General features: G+C 43.0%; 1 protein-coding gene across 1 annotated transcript in view; it reads left to right on the top strand.

Annotated features, from left to right (window-relative positions):
• col14a1a (collagen, type XIV, alpha 1a) overlaps positions 1-24,661 on the top strand; it is a 237,202-nt gene that overhangs the window by 163,483 nt on the left and 49,058 nt on the right. The window contains exons 35-36 of the mRNA XM_038995206.1: positions 4,271-4,348; positions 8,999-9,085. Coding sequence (XP_038851134.1) covers positions 4,271-4,348; positions 8,999-9,085 — 165 coding nt within the window. The remainder of the gene's footprint in view (positions 1-4,270; positions 4,349-8,998; positions 9,086-24,661) is intronic.

Raw genomic sequence — 24,661 nt, 5'->3', positions numbered from 1 at the left:
TAACACCACCACAACACCATACAGCCTCTATAACAACACCATACAGCCTCTATAACACCACCACAACACCATACAATCTCTATAACAACACCATACAGCCTCTATAACACCACCATACAGCCTCTATAACAACACCATACCGTCTCTATAATACCACCACAACACCATACAGCCTCTATAACAACACCACACAGCCTCTATAACAACACCACACAGCCTCTATAACACCACCACAACACCATACAGCCTCTATAACAACACCATACAGCCTCTATAACACCACCACAACACCATACAGCCTGTATAACAACACCATACAGCCTCTATAACACCACCATACAGCCTCTATAACAACACCATACCGTCTCTATAATACCACCACAACACCATACAGCCTCTATAACACCACCATACAGCCTCTATAACAACACCATACCGTCTCTATAATACCACCACAACACCATACCACAACACCACAACACCTATAACACCACCATACAGCCTCTATAACAACACCATACCGTCTCTATAATACCACCACAACACCATACAGCCTCTATAACACCACAACAACACCATACAGCCTCTATAACAACACCATACCGTCTCTATAACACCACCACAACACCATACAATCTCTATAACAACACCATACAGTCTCTATAACACCACCACAACATCATACAGCCTCTATAACACCACCATACCGTCTCTATAACACCACCACAACACCATACAATCTCTATAACAACACCATACAGCCTCTATAACACCACCACAACACCATACAGCCTCTATAACACCACCATACCGTCTCTATAACACCACCACAACACCATACAATCTCTATAACAACACCATACAGCCTCTATAACACCACCACAACACCATACAGCCTCTATAACACCACCATACCGTCTCTATAATACCACCACAACACCATACAGCCTCTATAACACCACAACAACACCATACAGCCTCTATAACAACACCATACCGTCTCTATAACACCACCACAACACCATACAATCTCTATAACAACACCATACAGCCTCTATAACACCACCACAACACCATACAGCCTCTATAACACCACCACAACACCATACAATCTCTATAACAACACCATACAACCTCTATAACACCACCATAACACCATACAGCCTCTATAACAACACCATACAGCCTCTATAACACCACCATACAGCCTCTATAACAACACCATACCGTCTCTATAATACCACCACAACACCATACAGCCTCTATAACACCACAACAACACCATACAGCCTCTATAACAACACCATACTGTCTCTATAACACCACCACAACACCATACAATCTCTATAACACCCCCACAACACCATACAGCCTCTATAACAACACCTTACAACCTCTATAACACCACCACAACACTCTACAGCCTCTATAACAACACCACAACACCATACAGCCTCTATAACAACACCATACAGCCTCTATAACACCACCACAACACCCTACAGCCTCTATAACAACACCATACAGCCTCTATAACACCACCACAACACCATACAGCCTCTATAACACCACCACAACACCATACAGCCTCTATAACACCACCATACCACCATACAGCCTCTATAACACCACCACAACACCCTACAGCCTCTATAACAACACCATACAGCCTCTATAACACCACCACAACACCATACAGCCTCTATAACAACACCATACAGCCTCTATAACAACACCATACAGCCTCTATAACACCACAACAACACCATACAGCCTCTATAACAACACCACAACACCATACAGCCTCTATAACACCACAACAACACCCTACAGCCTCTATAACAACACCACAACACCATACAGCCTCTATAACACCACAACAACACCCTACAGCCTCTATAACACCACCATGATGATTTCTGTGCAGCTCTGAGGGTAGATGAATGGACTGATTTGCAACTATGTGAGAATGTATTATTTTATTATTTCTGGAGACAGTCTGATGAAAAGAAAGTGCTTTGTACAGCATTTTGAGGGAATTGGTGGAAAGAAAGAAATGTCCCCTGAGATGTTTGACAATTAATTCTCAGTTTATTGTCCTTTAAAGTGGTGAGGCTTTCATATTTCCTCAGCAGTTTCATCTTATCAATGTGTAATCTCATAAGAAATACATTTCATTTATTTTAGCCTAGTGTTTAAAAGTGATTCTCTCTCTCTCAGTGAAAGTACATTCCCACTGGGCACAGACGTCAATTCAACGTCTATTCCACATTTGTTCAATGTAATTTCATTGAAATGACGTGGAAATAACGTTGATTCAGCCAGTGAGTGCCCAGTGGGTTGTGTGTGATGTCATCTCCCTCCCAGAGAGCAGAGAGGGTACAGAACAGACTCCAACAGTGGGTTGTGTGTATGTACATTTAGGTCATTTAGTTCACCATCATTGAGCAGACAGACAGTCACCATTAAACAGCCTGTTGAGCAGACAGAGTCACCAATAAACAGCCTGTTGAGCAGACAGACTCACCAATAAACAGCCTGTTGAGCAGACAGTCACCATCAAACAGCCTGTTGAGCAGACAGAATCACCAATAAACAGCCTGTTGAGCAGACAGAGTCACCAATAAACAGCCTGTTGAGCAGACAGACTCACCATTAAACAGCCTGTTGAGCAGACAGACTCACCATTAAACAGCCTGTTGAGCAGACAGACTCACCATTAAACAGCCTGTTGAGCAGACAGAGTCACCATTAAACAGCCTGTTGAGCAGACAGACTCACCATTAAACAGCCTGTTGAGCAGACAGACTCACCATTAAACAGCCTGTTGAGCAGACAGAATCACCATTAAACAGCCTGTTGAGCAGACAGAATCACCATTAAACAGCCTGTTGAGCAGACAGAATCACCATTAAACAGCCTGTTGAGCAGACAGACTCACCATTAAACAGCCTGTTGAGCAGACAGACTCACCATTAAACAGCCTGTTGAGCAGACAGAATCACCATTAAACAGCCTGTTGAGCAGACAGAGTCACCATTAAACAGCCTGTTGAGCAGACAGAGTCACCATTAAACAGCCTGTTGAGCAGACAGAATCACCTAAACAGCCTGTTGAACAGACACAGAGTCGTCATCATACCTCACAACCACTATTTGGATATGTCTCTGAAGCATGTAGAACACGGTGTAGAACATGGTGTAGAACACGGTGTAGACCACGGTGTAGAACTTGGTGTAGAACATAGAACACGGTGTAGATAATGGTGTAGAACACTGTGTAGAACATTCTGTAAACCACAGTGTAGAACATGGTTTAGAACATTGTGTCGACCACGGTGTAGAACATGGTGTAGAACATTGTGTAGACCACGGTGTAGAACATTGTGTAGACCACGGTGTAGACCACGGTGTAGAACATTGTGTCGACCACGGTGTAGAACATGGTTTAGAACATTGTGTAGAACATTGTGTAGACCACGGTGTAGAACATTGTGTCGACCACGGTGTAGAACATGGTTTAGAACATTGTGTCGACCACGATGTAGAATATTGTGTAGACCACGGTGTAGAACATTGTGTAGACCACGGTGTAGACCACGGTGTAGAACATAGACCACGGTGTAGAACATGGTGTAGAACATTGTGTAGACCACGATGTCGACCACTGTGTAGAACATTGTGTAGACCACGATGTAGAACATTGTGTAGACCATGGTGTAGAACATTGTGTAGACCACGGTGTAGAACATTGTGTAGACCACGGTGTAGAACATTGTGTAGACCACAGTGTAGAACATTGTGTAGACCACGGTGTAGAACATTGTGTAGACCACGATGTAGAACACTGTGTAGAACATTGTGTAGACCACGATGTCGACCACTGTGTAGAACATTGTGTAGACCACGGTGTAGAACATTGTGTAGACCACGGTGTAGAACATTGTGTAGACCATGGTGTAGACCACAGTGTAGACCACGGTGTAGACCACAGTGTAGAACATTGTGTAGACCACGGTGTAGACCACGGTGTAGACCATGGTGTAGACCACAGTGTAGACCACGGTGTAGACCACGGTGTAGACCACAGTGTAGACCACAGTGTAGACCACGGTGTAGACCACGATGTAGAACATTGTGTAGACCACGATGTAGAACATTGTGTAGACCACGGTGTAGAACATGGTGTAGAAGTCTGTATACCGTAAGTGTGTTGCAATGTCATGCCAATATGAAGACTTTCTCTGTGTATTTGTTCTCTCTGTGTCTAGTTCCAGATCCAGATGTTTGACATTATCTGCAGCACGTCCTGGGCCAGTCGAGACAAGTGCTGTGAGCTCCCTGGACTGGTAAGAACAACTGCCTTTTAACCAACCATTCAAATGACCAACAGACCAACAACCAACAGACCAATAACCAACAATCAACAGACCAACAACCAACAGACCAACAACCAACAGACCAACAACCAACAACCAACAACCAACAACCAACAGACCAACAGACCAACAACCAACAGACCAACAACCAACAGACCAACAACCAACAACCAACAACCAACAACCAACAACCAACAGACCAACAACCAACAACCAACAGACCAACAGACCAATAACCAACAGACCAACAACCAACAACCAACAGACCAACAACCAACAGACCAACAACCAACAGACCAATAACCAACAGACCAACAGACCAACAACCAACAGACCAATAACCAACAACCAACAGACCAACAACCAACAGACCAATAACCAACAACCAACAGACCAACAGACCAACAACCAACAGACCAATAACCAACAACCAACAGACCAACAGACCAACAACCAACAGACCAACAACCAACAACCAACAGACCAGCAACCAACAGACCAACAACCAACAACCAACAGACCAACAACCAACAACCAATAACCAACAACCAACAGACCAACAGACCAACAGACCAATAACCAATAACCAACAACCAACAGACCAACCAACCATTTAAACGACCAACCATTTAAACGACCAACAGACCAACAACCAACAGACCAACCAACCATTTAAACAACCAACCAACTAATCAACCAGACAACCGTTAAGCCATTCAAACACCAAACAACTAGTCTCGCGAGCCATGCTCGAAGTCTGACGGTGTATGTGAAAGTCTGTCGAGAAAGAAACCAACCAACCATCCAACCCACCAACTATATTCCACTCCAAGAAGATGAATAACTGAGAGAGACTACCATCCAACCCAACCATCCAACCTGCCAACTCTAATCCACTCCAAGAAGATGAATAACTGAGAGAGACTACCATCCAACCCAACCATCCAATCCGCCAACTCTAATCCACTCCAAGAAGATGAATAACTGAGAGAGACTACCATCCAACCCAAACATCCAACCCGCCAACTCTAATCCCCTCCATGATGATGAATAACTGAGAAAGACTACCATCTAACCATCTAACCATCCATCCAACCCGCCAACTTTAATCCCCTCCATGATGATGAATAACTGAGAAAGACTACCATCTAACCATCCAACCTGCCAACTCTAATCCCCTCCATGATGATGAATAACTGAGAGAGACTACCATCTAACCATCCATCCAACCCACCAACTCTAATCCCCTCCATGATGATGAATAACTGTACTCTCAAACCACTGTTCTTCCTCCTCTCTGTACTAAATCCACATAGCAACACCCTGCCTGCAGGCTATGTGCTATATGTTAGACAGAACATAGCACCTTTTTATTCTAAGAGTCTATCTAGAACCTTAAAAGGTTCTATGGCTGTCCCCATAGGAGAACCCTATGAAGAAATATTTTTGGTTCCAGGTAGAACCCTTTCCACAAAGGATTTACCAGGTAGAACCCTTTCCACAAAGGTTTTACCAGGTAGAACCCTTTTGGGTTCCAGGTAGAATGGAACCCATAAGGGTTATACCTGGTCAGTCCTTTGTGGAAAGGGTTCCACCTGGAACCAAAAAGGGTTATGCTATGTGGACAGCAGTATCATGAGAGACATGTCCAGGACTGACCTAGCTAGACCAGACAGTATCATGAGAGACATGTCCAGGACTGACCTAGCTAGACCAGACAGTAACATGAGACATGTCCAGGACTGACCTAGCTAGACCAGACAGTAACATGAGACATGTCCAGGACTGACCTAGCTAGACCAGACAGTAACATGAGACATGTCCAACACTGACCTAGCTAGACCAGACAGTATCCTGAGACATGTCCAGGACTGACCTAGCTAGACCAGACAGTAACATGAGACATGTCCAGGACTGACCTAGCTAGACCAGACAGTAACATGAGACATGTCCAGGACTGACCTAGCTAGACCAGACAGTAACATGAGACATGTCCAACACTGACCTAGCTAGACCAGACAGTAACATGAGAGACATGTCCAGGACTGACCTAGCTAGACACAAATTTCTTGTTAACAAACTATAGTTTTGGCAAGTCGGTTAGGACATCTACTTTGTGCATGACAAAAGTCATTTTTACAGACAGATTATGTCACTTATAATTCACTGTATCACAATTCCAGTGGGTCAGAAGTTTACATACACTAAGTTGACTGTGCCTTTAAACTGCTTGGAAAATTCCAGAAAATGATGCCATGGCTTTAGAAGCTTCTGATAGGCCAATTGACATCATTTGAGTCAATTGGAGGTGTACCCGTGGATGTATTTCAAGGCCTACCTTCAAACTCAGTGCCTCTTTGCTTGACATCATGGGAAAATCAAAAGAAATCAGCCAAGACCTCAGAAAAAAAATTGTAGACCTCCACAAGTCTGGTTCATCCTTGGGAGCAATTTCCAAACGCCTGAAGGTACCACGTTCATCTGTACAAACAATAGTACGCAAGTATATACACCATGGGACCACACAGACGTCATACCGCTCAGGAAGGAGACGCGTTCTGTCTCCTGGAGATGAACTTACTTTGGTGCGAAAAGTGCAAATCAATCCCAGAACAACAGCAAAAGATATTGTAAAGATGCTGGAGGAAACAGGTACAAAAGTATCTATATCCACAGTCCTATATCAACATAACCTGAAAGGCCACTCAGCAAGGAAGAAGCCACTGCTCCAAAACCTCCATAAAAAAGCCAGGCTATGGTTTGCAACTGCACATGGGGACAAAGATCGTACTTTCTGGAGAAATGTCCTCTGGTCTGATGAAACAAAAGTATAACTGTTTGGCCATAATGACCGTCGTTATGTTTGGAGGAAAAAGGGGGAGGCTTGCAATCCGAAGAACACCATCCCAACCGTGAAGCATGGGGGTGGCAGCATCATGTTGTGTGGGTGCTTTGCTGCAGGAGGGACTGGTGCACTTCACAAAATAGATTACATCATGAGGATGGAAAATTATGTGGATATATTGAAGCAACATCTCAAGACATCAGTCAGGAAGTTAAAGCTTCATCGCAACTGGGTCTTCCAAATGGACAATGACCCCAAGCATACTCGCAAAGTTGTGGCAAAATGGCTTAAGGACAACAAAGTCAAGGTATTGGAGTGGCTATCACAAAGCCCTGACCTCAATCCTATAGAAAATTTGAGGACAGAACTGAAAAAGCGTGTGCGAGCAAGGAGGCCTACAAACCTGACTCAGTTACACCAGCTCTGTCAGGAGGAATGGGCCAAAATTCACCCAACTTATTGTGGGAAGCTTGTGGAAGGCTACCCGAAACGTTTGACCCAAGTTAAACTATTTAAAGGCAATGCTACCAAATATTAATTGAGTGTATGTAAACTTCTGTCCCACTGGGAATATGATGAAAGAAATAAAAGCTGAAATCATTCTCTCAACTATTATTCTGACATTTCACATTCTTAAAATAAAGTGGTGATCCTAACTGACCTGAGGTGTTTGTTCTAACACCTATGGTGTTTGTTCTTCAGTGGTTGACCTTTCCTTGTGGAAAAAGGTCACAAATCTCTCTATGTCTCTCTCTCTCTCTCTGTCTCTCTCTCTCTCTCTCTCTCTGTCTCTCTGTCTCTATATCTCTATCTCTCTTTCTCAGTCTCTTTCTCCCTGTCTCTATATCTCTCTCTCTGTCCTTCTCTCTCTCTCTCTCTCTCTGTCTCTCTCTCTGTCTCTCTCTCTCTCTCTCTCTCTCTCTCTCTCTCTCTATCTCTCTCTCTCTCTGTCTCTCTCTCTCTGTCTGTCTCTCTCTCTCTATATATATATATCTCTCTCTGTCTCTATATCTCTCTCTCTCTCTCTCTCTCTCTCTCTATATCTCTCTCTCTTTGTCTCTGTATCTCTCTCTCTCTCTCTGTCAAGACATCCTAATGACACTTTGTTAGTAACAACTCTACAAAACACTCCCAATACCCCATCCTAGGAGATACAGTCCTGTCCAGCTCACTCCTCACAGACCGCTAGCCTGTATTTACTACCGGCCTCCCCGGCTCTTTCAAAGCACGTTTTATTATTGGAAAAGGATAGGACAATTATTTTTATGATAACTGTGTTTCTAGCTAGCCGGGGCCCAGGAGATAGGTGTGATGTATGGTGCTGCTGCTAGGCCATGAGAGAAGAAGAGAGGAGAAAGGTTATTTTTCTCCTGTTGACAGACCGATGGAACAGGGGAGATAGCAACCTGAGGCCTCACAGTACTCCAGCCACACACGTAACACTGGAGCACTGGACAGAAGGAACTAACTGATAGAGGAACCTGGAAATTGAAAAATGTCCAACCAAGACATTTAATCTCACCAGGAGAAATACACTTTCTTTCTTGAACATTTACATAATATCTCCAATTCTCACCAAGCTAAGCATTTACATAAGTATCTCCCATTTGAACCAGTTAGCCACCCATTCTGTGACAGTCGTTTTGTTTACTTTAATTCACAGTGTTCTGTCCTGTCATGAATCACAAATAGGACATTGAATTGAGTTGCTGTACGTTCATGTGTGGCTTTTTGAATTGCCTCTTGTTCGTCTGTTGTTTTCTGTTGTTCTACAGAGGCTGGAGGAGGACTGTCCTGCCATGCCCCATGCCTGTAGCTGTTCTCAGGACAGTAAAGGACCTCCCGGACCCACAGGACCTCCCGTAAAGTCCTACTACTGCCTTTATTCACTGTCTCGGGGAATAGGGGGCCCTTTTAACACACCTTTTAACACCATACAAAATAATCCTAGACAGAAAACAACACTCAGAGACCTCATTTCTCCAGAGAGCTGTCATAGCAGGCAGGAAAAGAGACTCCAGGGGTCGACAGAAGGAAATCCAAACCAGCCATTCCAAACCAGATACCTGCCGCCCGCCAAAAGTCATTTTGGTGAAACATTCCCGGTCTAGGGAGGGTCAATATCACTTAGTACTGTGGACGTGTCTCCGCCACAGGTGGACATTGTTAGGGGAAGGACCCCAACAGAGTGAGAGACTTCATACATTCTGCTGGAGAGGGAGGGGGTGGGAGAGAGAGAGCGAGAGCGAGAGAGAGAGAGGGATAGATAGAGAAACCAAGAGAGAGAGAGAAAGAGAGAGAGAGGGATAGATAGAGAAACCAAGAGAGAGAGAGAGAGAAAGAGAGAGAGAGAAAGGATAGAGAAAGAGAAACCGAGTGAGAGAAAGGGGAGAGAGTAGTATGTAGAATGGTTAATCTCACTCCACGCAGCAGCAGAGGGTAGACCCTGATATGACGACACTGCAGATAAATGAGCTCATTTAGAAGGCGTCAGGTCAGGTGATGTTGTGTACTCAGCTCGCTGCCAAGGGGAAAATAAAACAGGTTCCAGGGCCACTACGGGGCCAACACTGTATCAACACACAGACATGTTTGAGAAAGTCATTATATGGATATGAATTTATCAAAGCAGATTAGTCCTCTCTCTGCTGTCTACACAGTTTCCACATCCATATGGTCCAGGTGGAGCCTATAGGCAGAGTTTAAAACCACAATGGAGGAAGATTTAATCTGAGGTTCCTCTATAAACCTTATGTTTCTGTGGTCGTTGGCTCTGATCACTGTTGACCTACTAAACCCTTGTTATAACATTAAAGCTGGACTGGAGTTAAAGTGGGGCTTTGTCAAGACACAATACTCCTTGCTGAAGGTGTTGACCCTGTAGTAAAACTGTTCCTGCCCTTTAATTCTATTATTCTTTTGTGTGTCTTCAATCACTGATATTATTATAACCGACTGAGCGTGTGCAGGACGTTAATCAAATTTGAGCTTGTCCTGCCTCTGCCTCTGCTATCACAGCCTCCAGCCATAGGAACTATTAGCACCTGGCTCCTTGTCCCCGCAGGGGTGCCATTAAGGCAAACACAGGAAGAGGAAGGAAGCCTTTGAGGCCAGATGGGACAATTACTTCCAGATGCCTTTGTCAGTTAGAGTAGAGTCAGGACGGGGGGAGGGACAGGGGGAGGGACAGGGAGGGGGGGGACAGGCCTGGGATGGGGGAGGGACAGGGAGGGGAGGGACAGGGTGGGACGGGGGGAGGAACAGGGAGGGGGAGGGGGGGCAGGCCTGGGACCTGGGTCAACCCCAGCAGCCAGTGTCTCCATCTGTATAGGGCAAGACAGTAAACACAGTTCTCAATTCTGTACAGGTACTTTATTTAATGAAAGAAAGAGACAATAGCCCCAATCTCTGTCGCCCAATGAAATACATGTATTAATTTCACCAACGTTTCAACCACAAGCTGCCTTCATCAGGGTTCCAGATGACGTGTTTACAGCTGATTCCCAGTCAGATGTACAGTATGGTTACCATGGTGTTTATGGTCTGATTCCCAGTCAGATGTACAGTATGGTTATCATGGTGTTTACGGTCTGATTCCCAGTCAGATATACAGTATGGTTACCATGGTGTTTACGGTCTGATTCCCAGTCAGATGTACAGTATGGTTACCATGGTGTTTACGGTCTGATTCCCAGTCAGATGTACAGTATGGTTATCATGGTGTTTATGGTCTGATTCCCAGTCAGATGTACAGTATGGTTACCATGGTGTTTACAGTCTGATTCCCAGTCAGATGTACAGTATGGTTATCATGGTGTTTATGGTCTGATTCCCAGTCAGATGTACAGTATGGTTATCATGGTGTTTACGGTCTGATTCCCAGTCAGATGTACAGTATGGTTACCATGGTGTTTATGGTCTGATTCCCAGTCAGATGTACAGTATGGTTATCATGGTGTTTACGGTCTGATTCCCAGTCAGATGTACAGTATGGTTACCATGGTGTTTATGGTCTGATTCCCAGTCAGATGTACAGTATGGTTACCATGGTGTTTACGGTCTGATTCCCAGTCAGATGTACAGTATGGTTACCATGGCGTTTAAGGTCTGATTCCCAGTCAGATGTACAGTATGGTTATCATGGTGTTTACAGCTGATTCCCAGTCAGATGTACAGTATGGTTACCATGGTGTTTACAGTCTGATTCCCAGTCAGATATACAGTATGGTTACCATGGTGTTTACAGTCTGATTCCCAGTCAGATATACAGTATGGTTACCATGGTGTTTACAGTCTGATTCCCAGTCAGATATACAGTATGGTTACCATGGTGTTTATGGTCTGATTCCCAGTCAGATGTACAGTATGGTTATCATGGTGTTTACAGTCTGATTCCCAGTCAGATGTACAGTATGGTTACCATGGTGTTTATGGTCTGATTCCCAGTCAGATGTACAGTATGGTTATCATGGTGTTTATGGTCTGATTCCCAGTCAGATGTACAGTATGGTTACCATGGTGTTTACAGCTGATTCCCAGTCAGATGTACAGTATGGTTATCATGGTGTTTATGGTCTGATTCCCAGTCAGATGTACAGTATGGTTACCATGGTGTTTACAGCTGATTCCCAGTCAGATGTACAGTATGGTTATCATGGTGTTTATGGTCTGATTCCCAGTCAGATGTACAGTATGGTTATCATGGTGTTTATGGTCTGATTCCCAGTCAGATATACAGTATGGTTACCATGGTGTTTACGGTCTGATTCCCAGTCAGATGTACAGTATGGTTACCAGGGTGTTTATGGTCTGATTCCCAGTCAGATGTACAGTATGGTTACCATGGTGTTTATGGTCTGATTCCCAGTCAGATGTACAGTATGGTTATCATGGTGTTTACAGCTGATTCCCAGTCAGATGTACAGTATGGTTATCATGGTGTTTATGGTCTGATTCCCAGTCAGATGTACAGTATGGTTACCATGGTGTTTATGGTCTGATTCCCAGTCAGATGTACAGTATGGTTACCATGGTGTTTATGGTCTGATTCCCAGTCAGATGTACAGTATGGTTATCATGGTGTTTAAGGTCTGATTCCCAGTCAGATGTACAGTATGGTTACCATGGTGTTTACAGCTGATTCCCAGTCAGATATACAGTATGGTTATCATGGTGTTTATGGTCTGATTCCCAGTCAGATGTACAGTATGGTTATCATGGTGTTTATAGTCTGATTCCCAGTCAGATGTACAGTATGGTTATCATGGTGTTTATGGTCTGATTCCCAGTCAGATGTACAGTATGGTTATCATGGTGTTTATAGTCTGATTCCCAGTCAGATGTACAGTATGATTATCATGGTGTTTACAGTCTGATTCCCAGTCAGATGTACAGTATGGTTATCATGGTGTTTACAGCTGATTCCCAGTCAGATGTACAGTATGGTTACCATGGTGTTTATGGTCTGATTCCCAGTCAGATGTACAGTATGGTTATCATGGTGTTTATGGTCTGATTCCCAGTCAGATGTACAGTATGGTTACCATGGTGTTTATGGTCTGATTCCCAGTCAGATGTACAGTATGGTTACCATGGTGTTTATGGTCTGATTCCCAGTCAGATGTACAGTATGGTTATCATGGTGTTTATGGTCTGATTCCCAGTCAGATGTACAGAATGGTTATCATCGTGTTTACAGGTGATTCCCAGTCAGATGTACAGTATGGTTACCATGGTGTTTATGGTCTGATTCCCAGTCAGATATACAGTATGGTTACCATGGTGTTTATGGTCTGATTCCCAGTCAGATGTACAGTATGGTTACCATGGTGTTTACGGTCTGATTCCCAGTCAGATGTACAGTATGGTTACCATGGTGTTTATGGTCTGATTCCCAGTCAGATGTACAGTATGGTTACCATGGTGTTTATGGTCTGATTCCCAGTCAGATGTACAGTATGGTTATCATGGTGTTTATGGTCTGATTCCCAGTCAGATGTACAGTATGGTTATCATGGTGTTTATGGTCTGATTCCCAGTCAGATGTACAGTATGGTTACCATGGTGTTTATGGTCTGATTCCCAGTCAGATGTACAGTATGGTTACCATGGTGTTTATGGTCTGATTCCCAGTCAGATGTACAGTATGGTTACCATGGTGTTTACAGCCTGATTCCCAGTCAGATGTACAGTATGGTTACCATGGTGTTTACAGTCTGATTCCCAGTCAGATGTACAGTATGGTTATCATGGTGTTTATGGTCTGATTCCCAGTCAGATGTACAGTATGGTTATCATGGTGTTTATGGTCTGATTCCCAGTCAGATGTACAGTATGGTTATCATGGTGTTTACGGTCTGATTCCCAGTCAGATGTACAGTATGGTTACCATGTTGTTTATTGTCTGATTCCCAGTCAGATGTACAGTATGGTTATCATGGTGTTTACAGTCTGATTCCCAGTCAGATGTACAGTATGGTTACCATGGTGTTTATGGTCTGATTCCCAGTCAGATGTACAGTATGGTTATCATGGTGTTTATGGTCTGATTCCCAGTCAGATGTACAGTATGGTTACCATGGTGTTTACAGTCTGATTCCCAGTCAGATGTACAGTATGGTTATCATGGTGTTTATGGTCTGATTCCCAGTCAGATGTACAGTATGGTTATCATGGTGTTTACGGTCTGATTCCCAGTCAGATGTACAGTATGGTTACCAGGGTGTTTATGGTCTGATTCCCAGTCAGATGTACAGTATGGTTACCATGGTGTTTATGGTCTGATTCCCAGTCAGATGTACAGTATGGTTACCATGGTGTTTACAGCCTGATTCCCAGTCAGATGTACAGTATGGTTACCATGGTGTTTACAGTCTGATTCCCAGTCAGATGTACAGTATGGTTATCATGGTGTTTATGGTCTGATTCCCAGTCAGATGTACAGTATGGTTATCATGGTGTTTATGGTCTGATTCCCAGTCAGATGTACAGTATGGTTATCATGGTGTTTACGGTCTGATTCCCAGTCAGATGTACAGTATGGTTACCATGTTGTTTATTGTCTGATTCCCAGTCAGATGTACAGTATGGTTATCATGGTGTTTACAGTCTGATTCCCAGTCAGATGTACAGTATGGTTACCATGGTGTTTATGGTCTGATTCCCAGTCAGATGTACAGTATGGTTATCATGGTGTTTATGGTCTGATTCCCAGTCAGATGTACAGTATGGTTACCATGGTGTTTACAGTCTGATTCCCAGTCAGATGTACAGTATGGTTATCATGGTGTTTATGGTCTGATTCCCAGTCAGATGTACAGTATGGTTATCATGGTGTTTACGGTCTGATTCCCAGTCAGATGTACAGTATGGTTACCAGGGTGTTTATGGTCTGATTCCCAGTCAGATGTACAGTATGGTTACCATGGTGTTTATGGTCTGATTCCCAGTCAGATGTACAGTATGGTTATCATGGTGTTTACAGCTGATTCCCAGTCAGATGTACAGTATGGTTATCATGGTGTTTACGGTCTGATTCCCAGTCAGATGTACAGTATGGTTACCATGGTGTTTATGGTCTGATTCCCAGTCAGATGTACAGTATGGTTATCATGGTGTTTATGGTCTGATTCCCAGTCAGATGTACAGTATGGTTACCATGGTGTTTATGGTCTGATTCCCAGTCAGATGTACAGTATGGTTACCATGGTGTTTATGGTCTGATTCCCAGTCAGATGTACAGTATGGTTATCATGGTGTTTACAGCTGATTCCCAGTCAGATGTACAGTATGGTTATCATGGTGTTTACAGCTGATTCCCAGTCAGATGTACAGTATGGTTATCATGGTGTTTACAGCTGATTCCCAGTCAGATGTACAGTATGGTTATCATGGTGTTTATGGTCTGATTCCCAGTCAGATGTACAGTATGGTTATCATGGTGTTTATGGTCTGATACCCAGTCAGATGTACAGTATGGTTACCATGGTGTTTACGGTCTGATTCCCAGTCAGATGTACAGTATGGTTACCATGGTGTTTATAGTCTGATTCCCAGTCAGATGTACAGTATGGTTACCATGGTGTTTACGGTCTGATTCCCAGTCAGATGTACAGTATGGTTACCATGGTGTTTATGGTCTGATTCCCAGTCAGATGTACAGTATGGTTATCATGGTGTTTATGGTCTGATTCCCAGTCAGATGTACAGTATGGTTATCATGGTGTTTATGGTCTGATTCCCAGTCAGATGTACAGTATGGTTACCATGGTGTTTACAGCTGATTCCCAGTCAGATGTACAGTATGGTTATCATGGTGTTTATGGTCTGATTCCCAGTCAGATGTACAGTATGGTTATCATGGTGTTTATGGTCTGATTCCCAGTCAGATGTACAGTATGGTTACCATGGTGTTTACAGCTGATTCCCAGTCAGATGTACAGTATGGTTATCATGGTGTTTACAGCTGATTCCCAGTCAGATGTACAGTATGGTTATCATGGTGTTTATGGTCTGATTCCCAGTCAGATGTACAGTATGGTTACCATGGTGTTTACAGTCTGATTCCCAGTCAGATGTACAGTATGGTTACAATGGTGTTTACAGTCTGATTCCCAGTCAGATGTACAGTATGGTTACCATGGTGTTTATGGTCTGATTCCCAGTCAGATGTACAGTATGGTTACCATGGTGTTTATGGTCTGATTCCCAGTCAGATGTACAGTATGGTTACCATGGTGTTTATGGTCTGATTCCCAGTCAGATGTACAGAATGGTTATCATGGTGTTTACGGTCTGATTCCCAGTCAGATGTACATTATGGTTACCATGGTGTTTACAGTCTGATTCCCAGTCAGATGTACAGTATGGTTACCATGGTGTTTACGGTCTGATTCCCAGTCAGATGTACAGTATGGTTATCATGGTGTTTACAGTCTGATTCCCAGTCAGATGTACAGTATGGTTATCATGGTGTTTATGGTCTGATTCCCAGTCAGATGTACAGTATGATTATCATGGTGTTTACGGTCTGATTCCCAGTCAGATGTACAGTATGGTTACCATGGTGTTTACAGTCTGATTCCCAGTCAGATGTACAGTATGGTTACCATGGTGTTTATGGTCTGATTCCCAGTCAGATGTACAGTATGGTTACCATGGTGTTTACGGTCTGATTCCCAGTCAGATGTACAGTATGGTTATCATGGTGTTTACAGTCTGATTCCCAGTCAGATGTACAGTATGGTTATCATGGTGTTTATGGTCTGATTCCCAGTCAGATGTACAGTATGGTTATCATGGTGTTTATGGTCTGATTCCCAGTCAGATGTACAGTATGGTTATCATGGTGTTTATGGTCTGATTCCCAGTCAGATGTACAGTATGGTTATCATGGTGTTTATGGTCTGATTCCCAGTCAGATGTACAGTATGGTTATCATGGTGTTTACAGCTGATTCCCAGTCAGATGTACAGTATGGTTACCATGGTGTTTATGGTCTGATTCCCAGTCAGATGTACAGTATGGTTACCATGGTGTTTATGGTCTGATTCCCAGTCAGATGTACAGTATGGTTATCATGGTGTTTATGGTCTGATTCCCAGTCAGATGTACAGTATGGTTACCATGGTGTTTACAGCTGATTCCCAGTCAGATGTACAGTATGGTTATCATGGTGTTTATGGTCTGATTCCCAGTCAGATGTACAGTATGGTTATCATGGTGTTTACAGCTGATTCCCAGTCAGATGTACAGTATGGTTATCATGGTGTTTACAGCTGATTCCCAGTCAGATGTACAGTATGGTTATCATGGTGTTTATGGTCTGATTCCCAGTCAGATGTACAGTATGGTTACCATGGTGTTTACGGTCTGATTCCCAGTCAGATGTACAGTATGGTTATCATGGTGTTTACAGTCTGATTCCCAGTCAGATGTACAGTATGGTTATCATGGTGTTTATGGTCTGATTCCCAGTCAGATGTACAGTATGGTTACCATGGTGTTTACAGTCTGATTCCCAGTCAGATGTACAGTATGGTTATCATGGTGTTTACAGCTGATTCCCAGTCAGATGTACAGTATGGTTACCATGGTGTTTATGGTCTGATTCCCAGTCAGATGTACAGTATGGTTATCATGGTGTTTACAGTCTGATTCCCAGTCAGATGTACAGTATGGTTATCATGGTGTTTATGGTCTGATTCCCAGTCAGATGTACAGTATGGTTACCATGGTGTTTACAGTCTGATTCCCAGTCAGATGTACAGTATGGTTATCATGGTGTTTACAGCTGATTCCCAGTCAGATGTACAGTATGGTTACCATGGTGTTTACAGTCTGATTCCCAGTCAGATGTACAGTATGGTTACCATGGTGTTTACAGCTGATTCCCAGTCAGATGTACAGTATGGTTACCATGGTGTTTATGGTCTGATTCCCAGTCAGATGTACAGTATGGTTATCATGGTGTTTATGGTCTTTCCCAGTCAGATGTACAGTATGGTTATCATGGTGTTTATGGTCTGATTCCCAGTCAGATGTACAGTATGGTTATCATGGTGTTTACAGCTGATTCCCAGTCAGATGTACAGTATGGTTACCATGGTGTTTATGGTCTGATTCCCAGTCAGATGTACAGTATGGTTACCATGGTGTTTATGGTCTGATTCCCAGTCAGATGTACAGTATGGTTATCATGGTGTTTATGGTCTGATTCCCAGTCAGATGTACAGTATGGTTACCATGGTGTTTACAGCTGATTCCCAGTCAGATGTACAGTATGGTTATCATGGTGTTTATGGTCTGATTCCCAGTCAGATGTACAGTATGGTTATCATGGTGTTTACAGCTGATTCCCAGTCAGATGTACAGTATGGTTATCATGGTGTTTACAGCTGATTCCCAGTCAGATGTACAGTATGGTTATCATGGTGTTTATGGTCTGATTCCCAGTCAGATGTACAGTATGGTTACCATGGTGTTTACGGTCTGATTCCCAGTCAGATGTACAGTATGGTTATCATGGTGTTTACGGTCTGATTCCCAGTCAGATGTACAGTATGGTTACCATGGTGTTTATGGTCTGATTCCCAGTCAGATGTACAGTATGGTTATCATGGTGTTTACAGTCTGATTCCCAGTCAGATGTACAGTATGGTTACCATGGTGTTTATGGTCTGATTCCCAGTCAGATGTACAGTATGGTTACCATGGTGTTATAGTCTGATTCCCAGTCAGATGTACAGTATGGTTACCATGGTGTTTATGGTCTGATTCCCAGTCAGATGTACAGTATGGTTACCATGGTGTTTATGGTCTGATTCCCAGTCAGATGTACAGTATGGTTATCATGGTGTTTATGGTCTGATTCCCAGTCAGATGTACAGTATGGTTACCATGGTGTTTACGGTCTGATTCCCAGTCAGATGTACAGTATGGTTACCTTGGTGTTTACAGCTGATTCCCAGTCAGATGTACAGTATGGTTACCATGGTGTTTACAGTCTGATTCCCAGTCAGATGTACAGTATGGTTACCATGGTGTTTATGGTCTGATTCCCAGTCAGATGTACAGTATGGTTATCATGGTGTTTACAGTCTGATTCCCAGTCAGATGTACAGTATGGTTACCATGGTGTTTACAGTCTGATTCCCAGTCAGATGTACAGTATGGTTATCATGGTGTTTATGGTCTGATTCCCAGTCAGATGTACAGTATGGTTATCATGGTGTTTACGGTCTGATTCCCAGTCAGATGTACAGTATGGTTACCATGGTGTTTACAGTCTGATTCCCAGTCAGATGTACAGTATGGTTACCATGGTGTTTATGGTCTGATTCCCAGTCAGATGTACAGTATGGTTACCATGGTGTTTACGGTCTGATTCCCAGTCAGATGTACAGTATGGTTATCATGGTGTTTACAGTCTGATTCCCAGTCAGATGTACAGTATGGTTATCATGGTGTTTATGGTCTGATTCCCAGTCAGATGTACAGTATGGTTATCATGGTGTTTATGGTCTGATTCCCAGTCAGATGTACAGTATGGTTATCATGGTGTTTATGGTCTGATTCCCAGTCAGATGTACAGTATGGTTATCATGGTGTTTATGGTCTGATTCCCAGTCAGATGTACAGTATGGTTATCATGGTGTTTACAGCTGATTCCCAGTCAGATGTACAGTATGGTTACCATGGTGTTTATGGTCTGATTCCCAGTCAGATGTACAGTATGGTTACCATGGTGTTTATGGTCTGATTCCCAGTCAGATGTACAGTATGGTTATCATGGTGTTTATGGTCTGATTCCCAGTCAGATGTACAGTATGGTTACCATGGTGTTTACAGCTGATTCCCAGTCAGATGTACAGTATGGTTATCATGGTGTTTATGGTCTGATTCCCAGTCAGATGTACAGTATGGTTATCATGGTGTTTACAGCTGATTCCCAGTCAGATGTACAGTATGGTTATCATGGTGTTTACAGCTGATTCCCAGTCAGATGTACAGTATGGTTATCATGGTGTTTATGGTCTGATTCCCAGTCAGATGTACAGTATGGTTACCATGGTGTTTACGGTCTGATTCCCAGTCAGATGTACAGTATGGTTATCATGGTGTTTACGGTCTGATTCCCAGTCAGATGTACAGTATGGTTACCATGGTGTTTATGGTCTGATTCCCAGTCAGATGTACAGTATGGTTATCATGGTGTTTACAGTCTGATTCCCAGTCAGATGTACAGTATGGTTACCATGGTGTTTATGGTCTGATTCCCAGTCAGATGTACAGTATGGTTACCATGGTGTTATAGTCTGATTCCCAGTCAGATGTACAGTATGGTTACCATGGTGTTTATGGTCTGATTCCCAGTCAGATGTACAGTATGGTTACCATGGTGTTTATGGTCTGATTCCCAGTCAGATGTACAGTGTGGTTACCATGGTGTTTATGGTCTGATTCCCAGTCAGATGTACAGTATGGTTATCATGGTGTTTATGGTCTGATTCCCAGTCAGATGTACAGTATGGTTACCATGGTGTTTACGGTCTGATTCCCAGTCAGATGTACAGTATGGTTACCATGGTGTTTACAGTCTGATTCCCAGTCAGATGTACAGTATGGTTACCATGGTGTTTACAGTCTGATTCCCAGTCAGATGTACAGTATGGTTATCATGGTGTTTACGGTCTGATTCCCAGTCAGATGTACAGTATGGTTACCATGGTGTTTACAGTCTGATTCCCAGTCAGATGTACAGTATGGTTATCATGGTGTTTATGGTCTGATTCCCAGTCAGATGTACAGTATGGTTACCATGGTGTTTACAGCTGATTCCCAGTCAGATGTACAGTATGGTTACCAATTTTGTTTACGGTCTGATTCCCAGTCAGATGTACAGTATGGTTACCATGGTGTTTACAGCTGATTCCCAGTCAGATGTACAGTATGGTTATCATGGTGTTTACGGTCTGATTCCCAGTCAGATGTACAGTATGGTTACCATGGTGTTTACAGTCTGATTCCCAGTCAGATGTACAGTATGGTTATCATGGTGTTTATGGTCTGATTCCCAGTCAGATGTACAGTATGGTTATCATGGTGTTTACAGTCTGATTCCCAGTCAGATGTACAGTATGGTTATCATGGTGTTTATGGTCTGATTCCCAGTCAGATGTACAGTATGGTTATCATGGTGTTAATGGTCTGATTCCCAGTCAGATGTACAGTATGGTTATCATGGTGTTTACGGTCTGATTCCCAGTCAGATGTACAGTATGGTTACCATGGTGTTTACAGTCTGATTCCCAGTCAGATGTACAGTATGGTTATCATGGTGTTTATGGTCTGATTCCCAGTCAGATGTACAGTATGGTTATCATGGTGTTTACAGTCTGATTCCCAGTCAGATATACAGTATGGTTACCATGGTGTTTATGGTCTGATTCCCAGTCAGATGTACAGTATGGTTATCATGGTGTTTACGGTCTGATTCCCAGTCAGATGTACAGTATGGTTATCATGGTGTTTACGGTCTGATTCCCAGTCAGATGTACAGTATGGTTACCATGGTGTTTATGGTCTGATTCCCAGTCAGATGTACAGTATGGTTATCATGGTGTTTATGGTCTGATTCCCAGTCAGATATACAGTATGGTTATCATGGTGTTTATGGTCTGATTCCCAGTCAGATGTACAGTATGGTTACCATGGTGTTTATGGTCTGATTCCCAGTCAGATGTACAGTATGGTTATCATGGTGTTTACGGTCTGATTCCCAGTCAGATGTACAGTATGGTTACCATGGTGTTTACGGTCTGATTCCCAGTCAGATGTACAGTATGGTTACCATGGTGTTTACAGCTGATTCCCAGTCAGATGTACAGTATGGTTACCATGGTGTTTACGGTCTGATTCCCAGTCAGATGTACAGTATGGTTACCATGGTGTTTACGGTCTGATTCCCAGTCAGATGTACAGTATGGTTATCATGGTGTTTACGGTCTGATTCCCAGTCAGATGTACAGTATGGTTACCATGGTGTTTACAGTCTGATTCCCAGTCAGATGTACAGTATGGTTATCATGGTGTTTATGGTCTGATTCCCAGTCAGATGTACAGTATGGTTACCATGGTGTTTATGGTCTGATTCCCAGTCAGATGTACAGTATGGTTACCATGGTGTTTATGGTCTGATTCCCAGTCAGATGTACAGTATGGTTACCATGGTGTTTATGGTCTGATTCCCAGTCAGATGTACAGTATGGTTACCATGGTGTTTACGGTCTGATTCCCAGTCAGATGTACAGTATGGTTATCATGGTGTTTACAGTCTGATTCCCAGTCAGATATACAGTATGGTTACCATGGTGTTTACGGTCTGATTCCCAGTCAGATGTACAGTATGGTTACCATGGTGTTTACAGTCTGATTCCCAGTCAGATGTACAGTATGGTTATCATGGTGTTTACGGTCTGATTCCCAGTCAGATGTACAGTATGGTTATCATGGTGTTTACAGCTGATTCCCAGTCAGATGTACAGTATGGTTATCATGGTGTTTACAGTCTGATTCCCAGTCAGATGTACAGTATGGTTGTCAATGTGTTTATGGTCTGATTCCCAGTCAGATGTACAGTATGGTTATCATGGTGTTTATGGTCTGATTCCCAGTCAGATGTACAGTATGGTTATCATGGTGTTTATGGTCTGATTCCCAGTCAGATGTACAGTATGGTTATCATGGTGTTTATGGTCTGATTCCCAGTCAGATGTACAGTATGGTTATCATGGTGTTTATGGTCTGATTCCCAGTCAGATGTACAGTATGGTTATCATGGTGTTTATGGTCTGATTCCCAGTCAGATGTACAGTATGGTTACCATGGTGTTTATAGTCTGATTCCCAGTCAGATGTACAGTATGGTTATCATGGTGTTTACGGTCTGATTCCCAGTCAGATGTACAGTATGGTTACCATGGTGTTATAGTCTGATTCCCAGTCAGATGTACAGTATGGTTACCATGGTGTTTATGGTCTGATTCCCAGTCAGATGGACAGTATGGTTACCATGGTGTTTACAGTCTGATTCCCAGTCAGATGTACAGTATGGTTATCATGGTGTTTATGGTCTGATTCCCAGTCAGATGTACAGTATGGTTATCATGGTGTTTATGGTCTGATTCCCAGTCAGATGTACAGTATGGTTATCATGGTGTTTATGGTCTGATTCCCAGTCAGATGTACAGTATGGTTACCATGGTGTTTATAGTCTGATTCCCAGTCAGATGTACAGTATGGTTATCATGGTGTTTACGGTCTGATTCCCAGTCAGATGTACAGTATGGTTACCATGGTGTTATAGTCTGATTCCCAGTCAGATGTACAGTATGGTTACCATGGTGTTTATGGTCTGATTCCCAGTCAGATGTACAGTATGGTTACCATGGTGTTTACAGTCTGATTCCCAGTCAGATGTACAGTATGGTTATCATGGTGTTTATGGTCTGATTCCCAGTCAGATGTACAGTATGGTTATCATGGTGTTTACGGTCTGATTCCCAGTCAGATGTACAGTATGGTTACCATGGTGTTTACAGTCTGATTCCCAGTCAGATGTACAGTATGGTTACCATGGTGTTTACAGTCTGATTCCCAGTCAGATGTACAGTATGGTTATCATGGTGTTTACGGTCTGATTCCCAGTCAGATGTACAGTATGGTTACCATGGTGTTTACGGTCTGATTCCCAGTCAGATGTACAGTATGGTTACCATGGTGTTTACAGCTGATTCCCAGTCAGATGTACAGTATGGTTACCATGGTGTTTACGGTCTGATTCCCAGTCAGATGTACAGTATGGTTACCATGGTGTTTACGGTCTGATTCCCAGTCAGATGTACAGTATGGTTATCATGGTGTTTACGGTCTGATTCCCAGTCAGATGTACAGTATGGTTACCATGGTGTTTACAGTCTGATTCCCAGTCAGATGTACAGTATGGTTATCATGGTGTTTATGGTCTGATTCCCAGTCAGATGTACAGTATGGTTACCATGGTGTTTATGGTCTGATTCCCAGTCAGATGTACAGTATGGTTACCATGGTGTTTATGGTCTGATTCCCAGTCAGATGTACAGTATGGTTACCATGGTGTTTATGGTCTGATTCCCAGTCAGATGTACAGTATGGTTACCATGGTGTTTACAGTCTGATTCCCAGTCAGATGTACAGTATGGTTATCATGGTGTTTACAGTCTGATTCCCAGTCAGATATACAGTATGGTTACCATGGTGTTTACGGTCTGATTCCCAGTCAGATGTACAGTATGGTTACCATGGTGTTTATGGTCTGATTCCCAGTCAGATGTACAGTATGGTTATCATGGTGTTTACGGTCTGATTCCCAGTCAGATGTACAGTATGGTTATCATGGTGTTTACAGCTGATTCCCAGTCAGATGTACAGTATGGTTATCATGGTGTTTACAGTCTGATTCCCAGTCAGATGTACAGTATGGTTGTCATGGTGTTTATGGTCTGATTCCCAGTCAGATGTACAGTATGGTTATCATGGTGTTTATGGTCTGATTCCCAGTCAGATGTACAGTATGGTTATCATGGTGTTTATGGTCTGATTCCCAGTCAGATGTACAGTATGGTTATCATGGTGTTTATGGTCTGATTCCCAGTCAGATGTACAGTATGGTTATCATGGTGTTTATGGTCTGATTCCCAGTCAGATGTACAGTATGGTTATCATGGTGTTTATGGTCTGATTCCCAGTCAGATGTACAGTATGGTTACCATGGTGTTTATAGTCTGATTCCCAGTCAGATGTACAGTATGGTTATCATGGTGTTTACGGTCTGATTCCCAGTCAGATGTACAGTATGGTTACCATGGTGTTATAGTCTGATTCCCAGTCAGATGTACAGTA

Source organism: Salvelinus namaycush, chromosome 5 (assembly GCF_016432855.1).
Source record: "Salvelinus namaycush isolate Seneca chromosome 5, SaNama_1.0, whole genome shotgun sequence".
Classification (NCBI taxonomy): Eukaryota; Metazoa; Chordata; class Actinopteri; order Salmoniformes; family Salmonidae; genus Salvelinus; species Salvelinus namaycush.
Note: the sequence above shows the minus strand (reverse complement) of the source record. Positions and strands in the feature narration are given on the sequence as shown.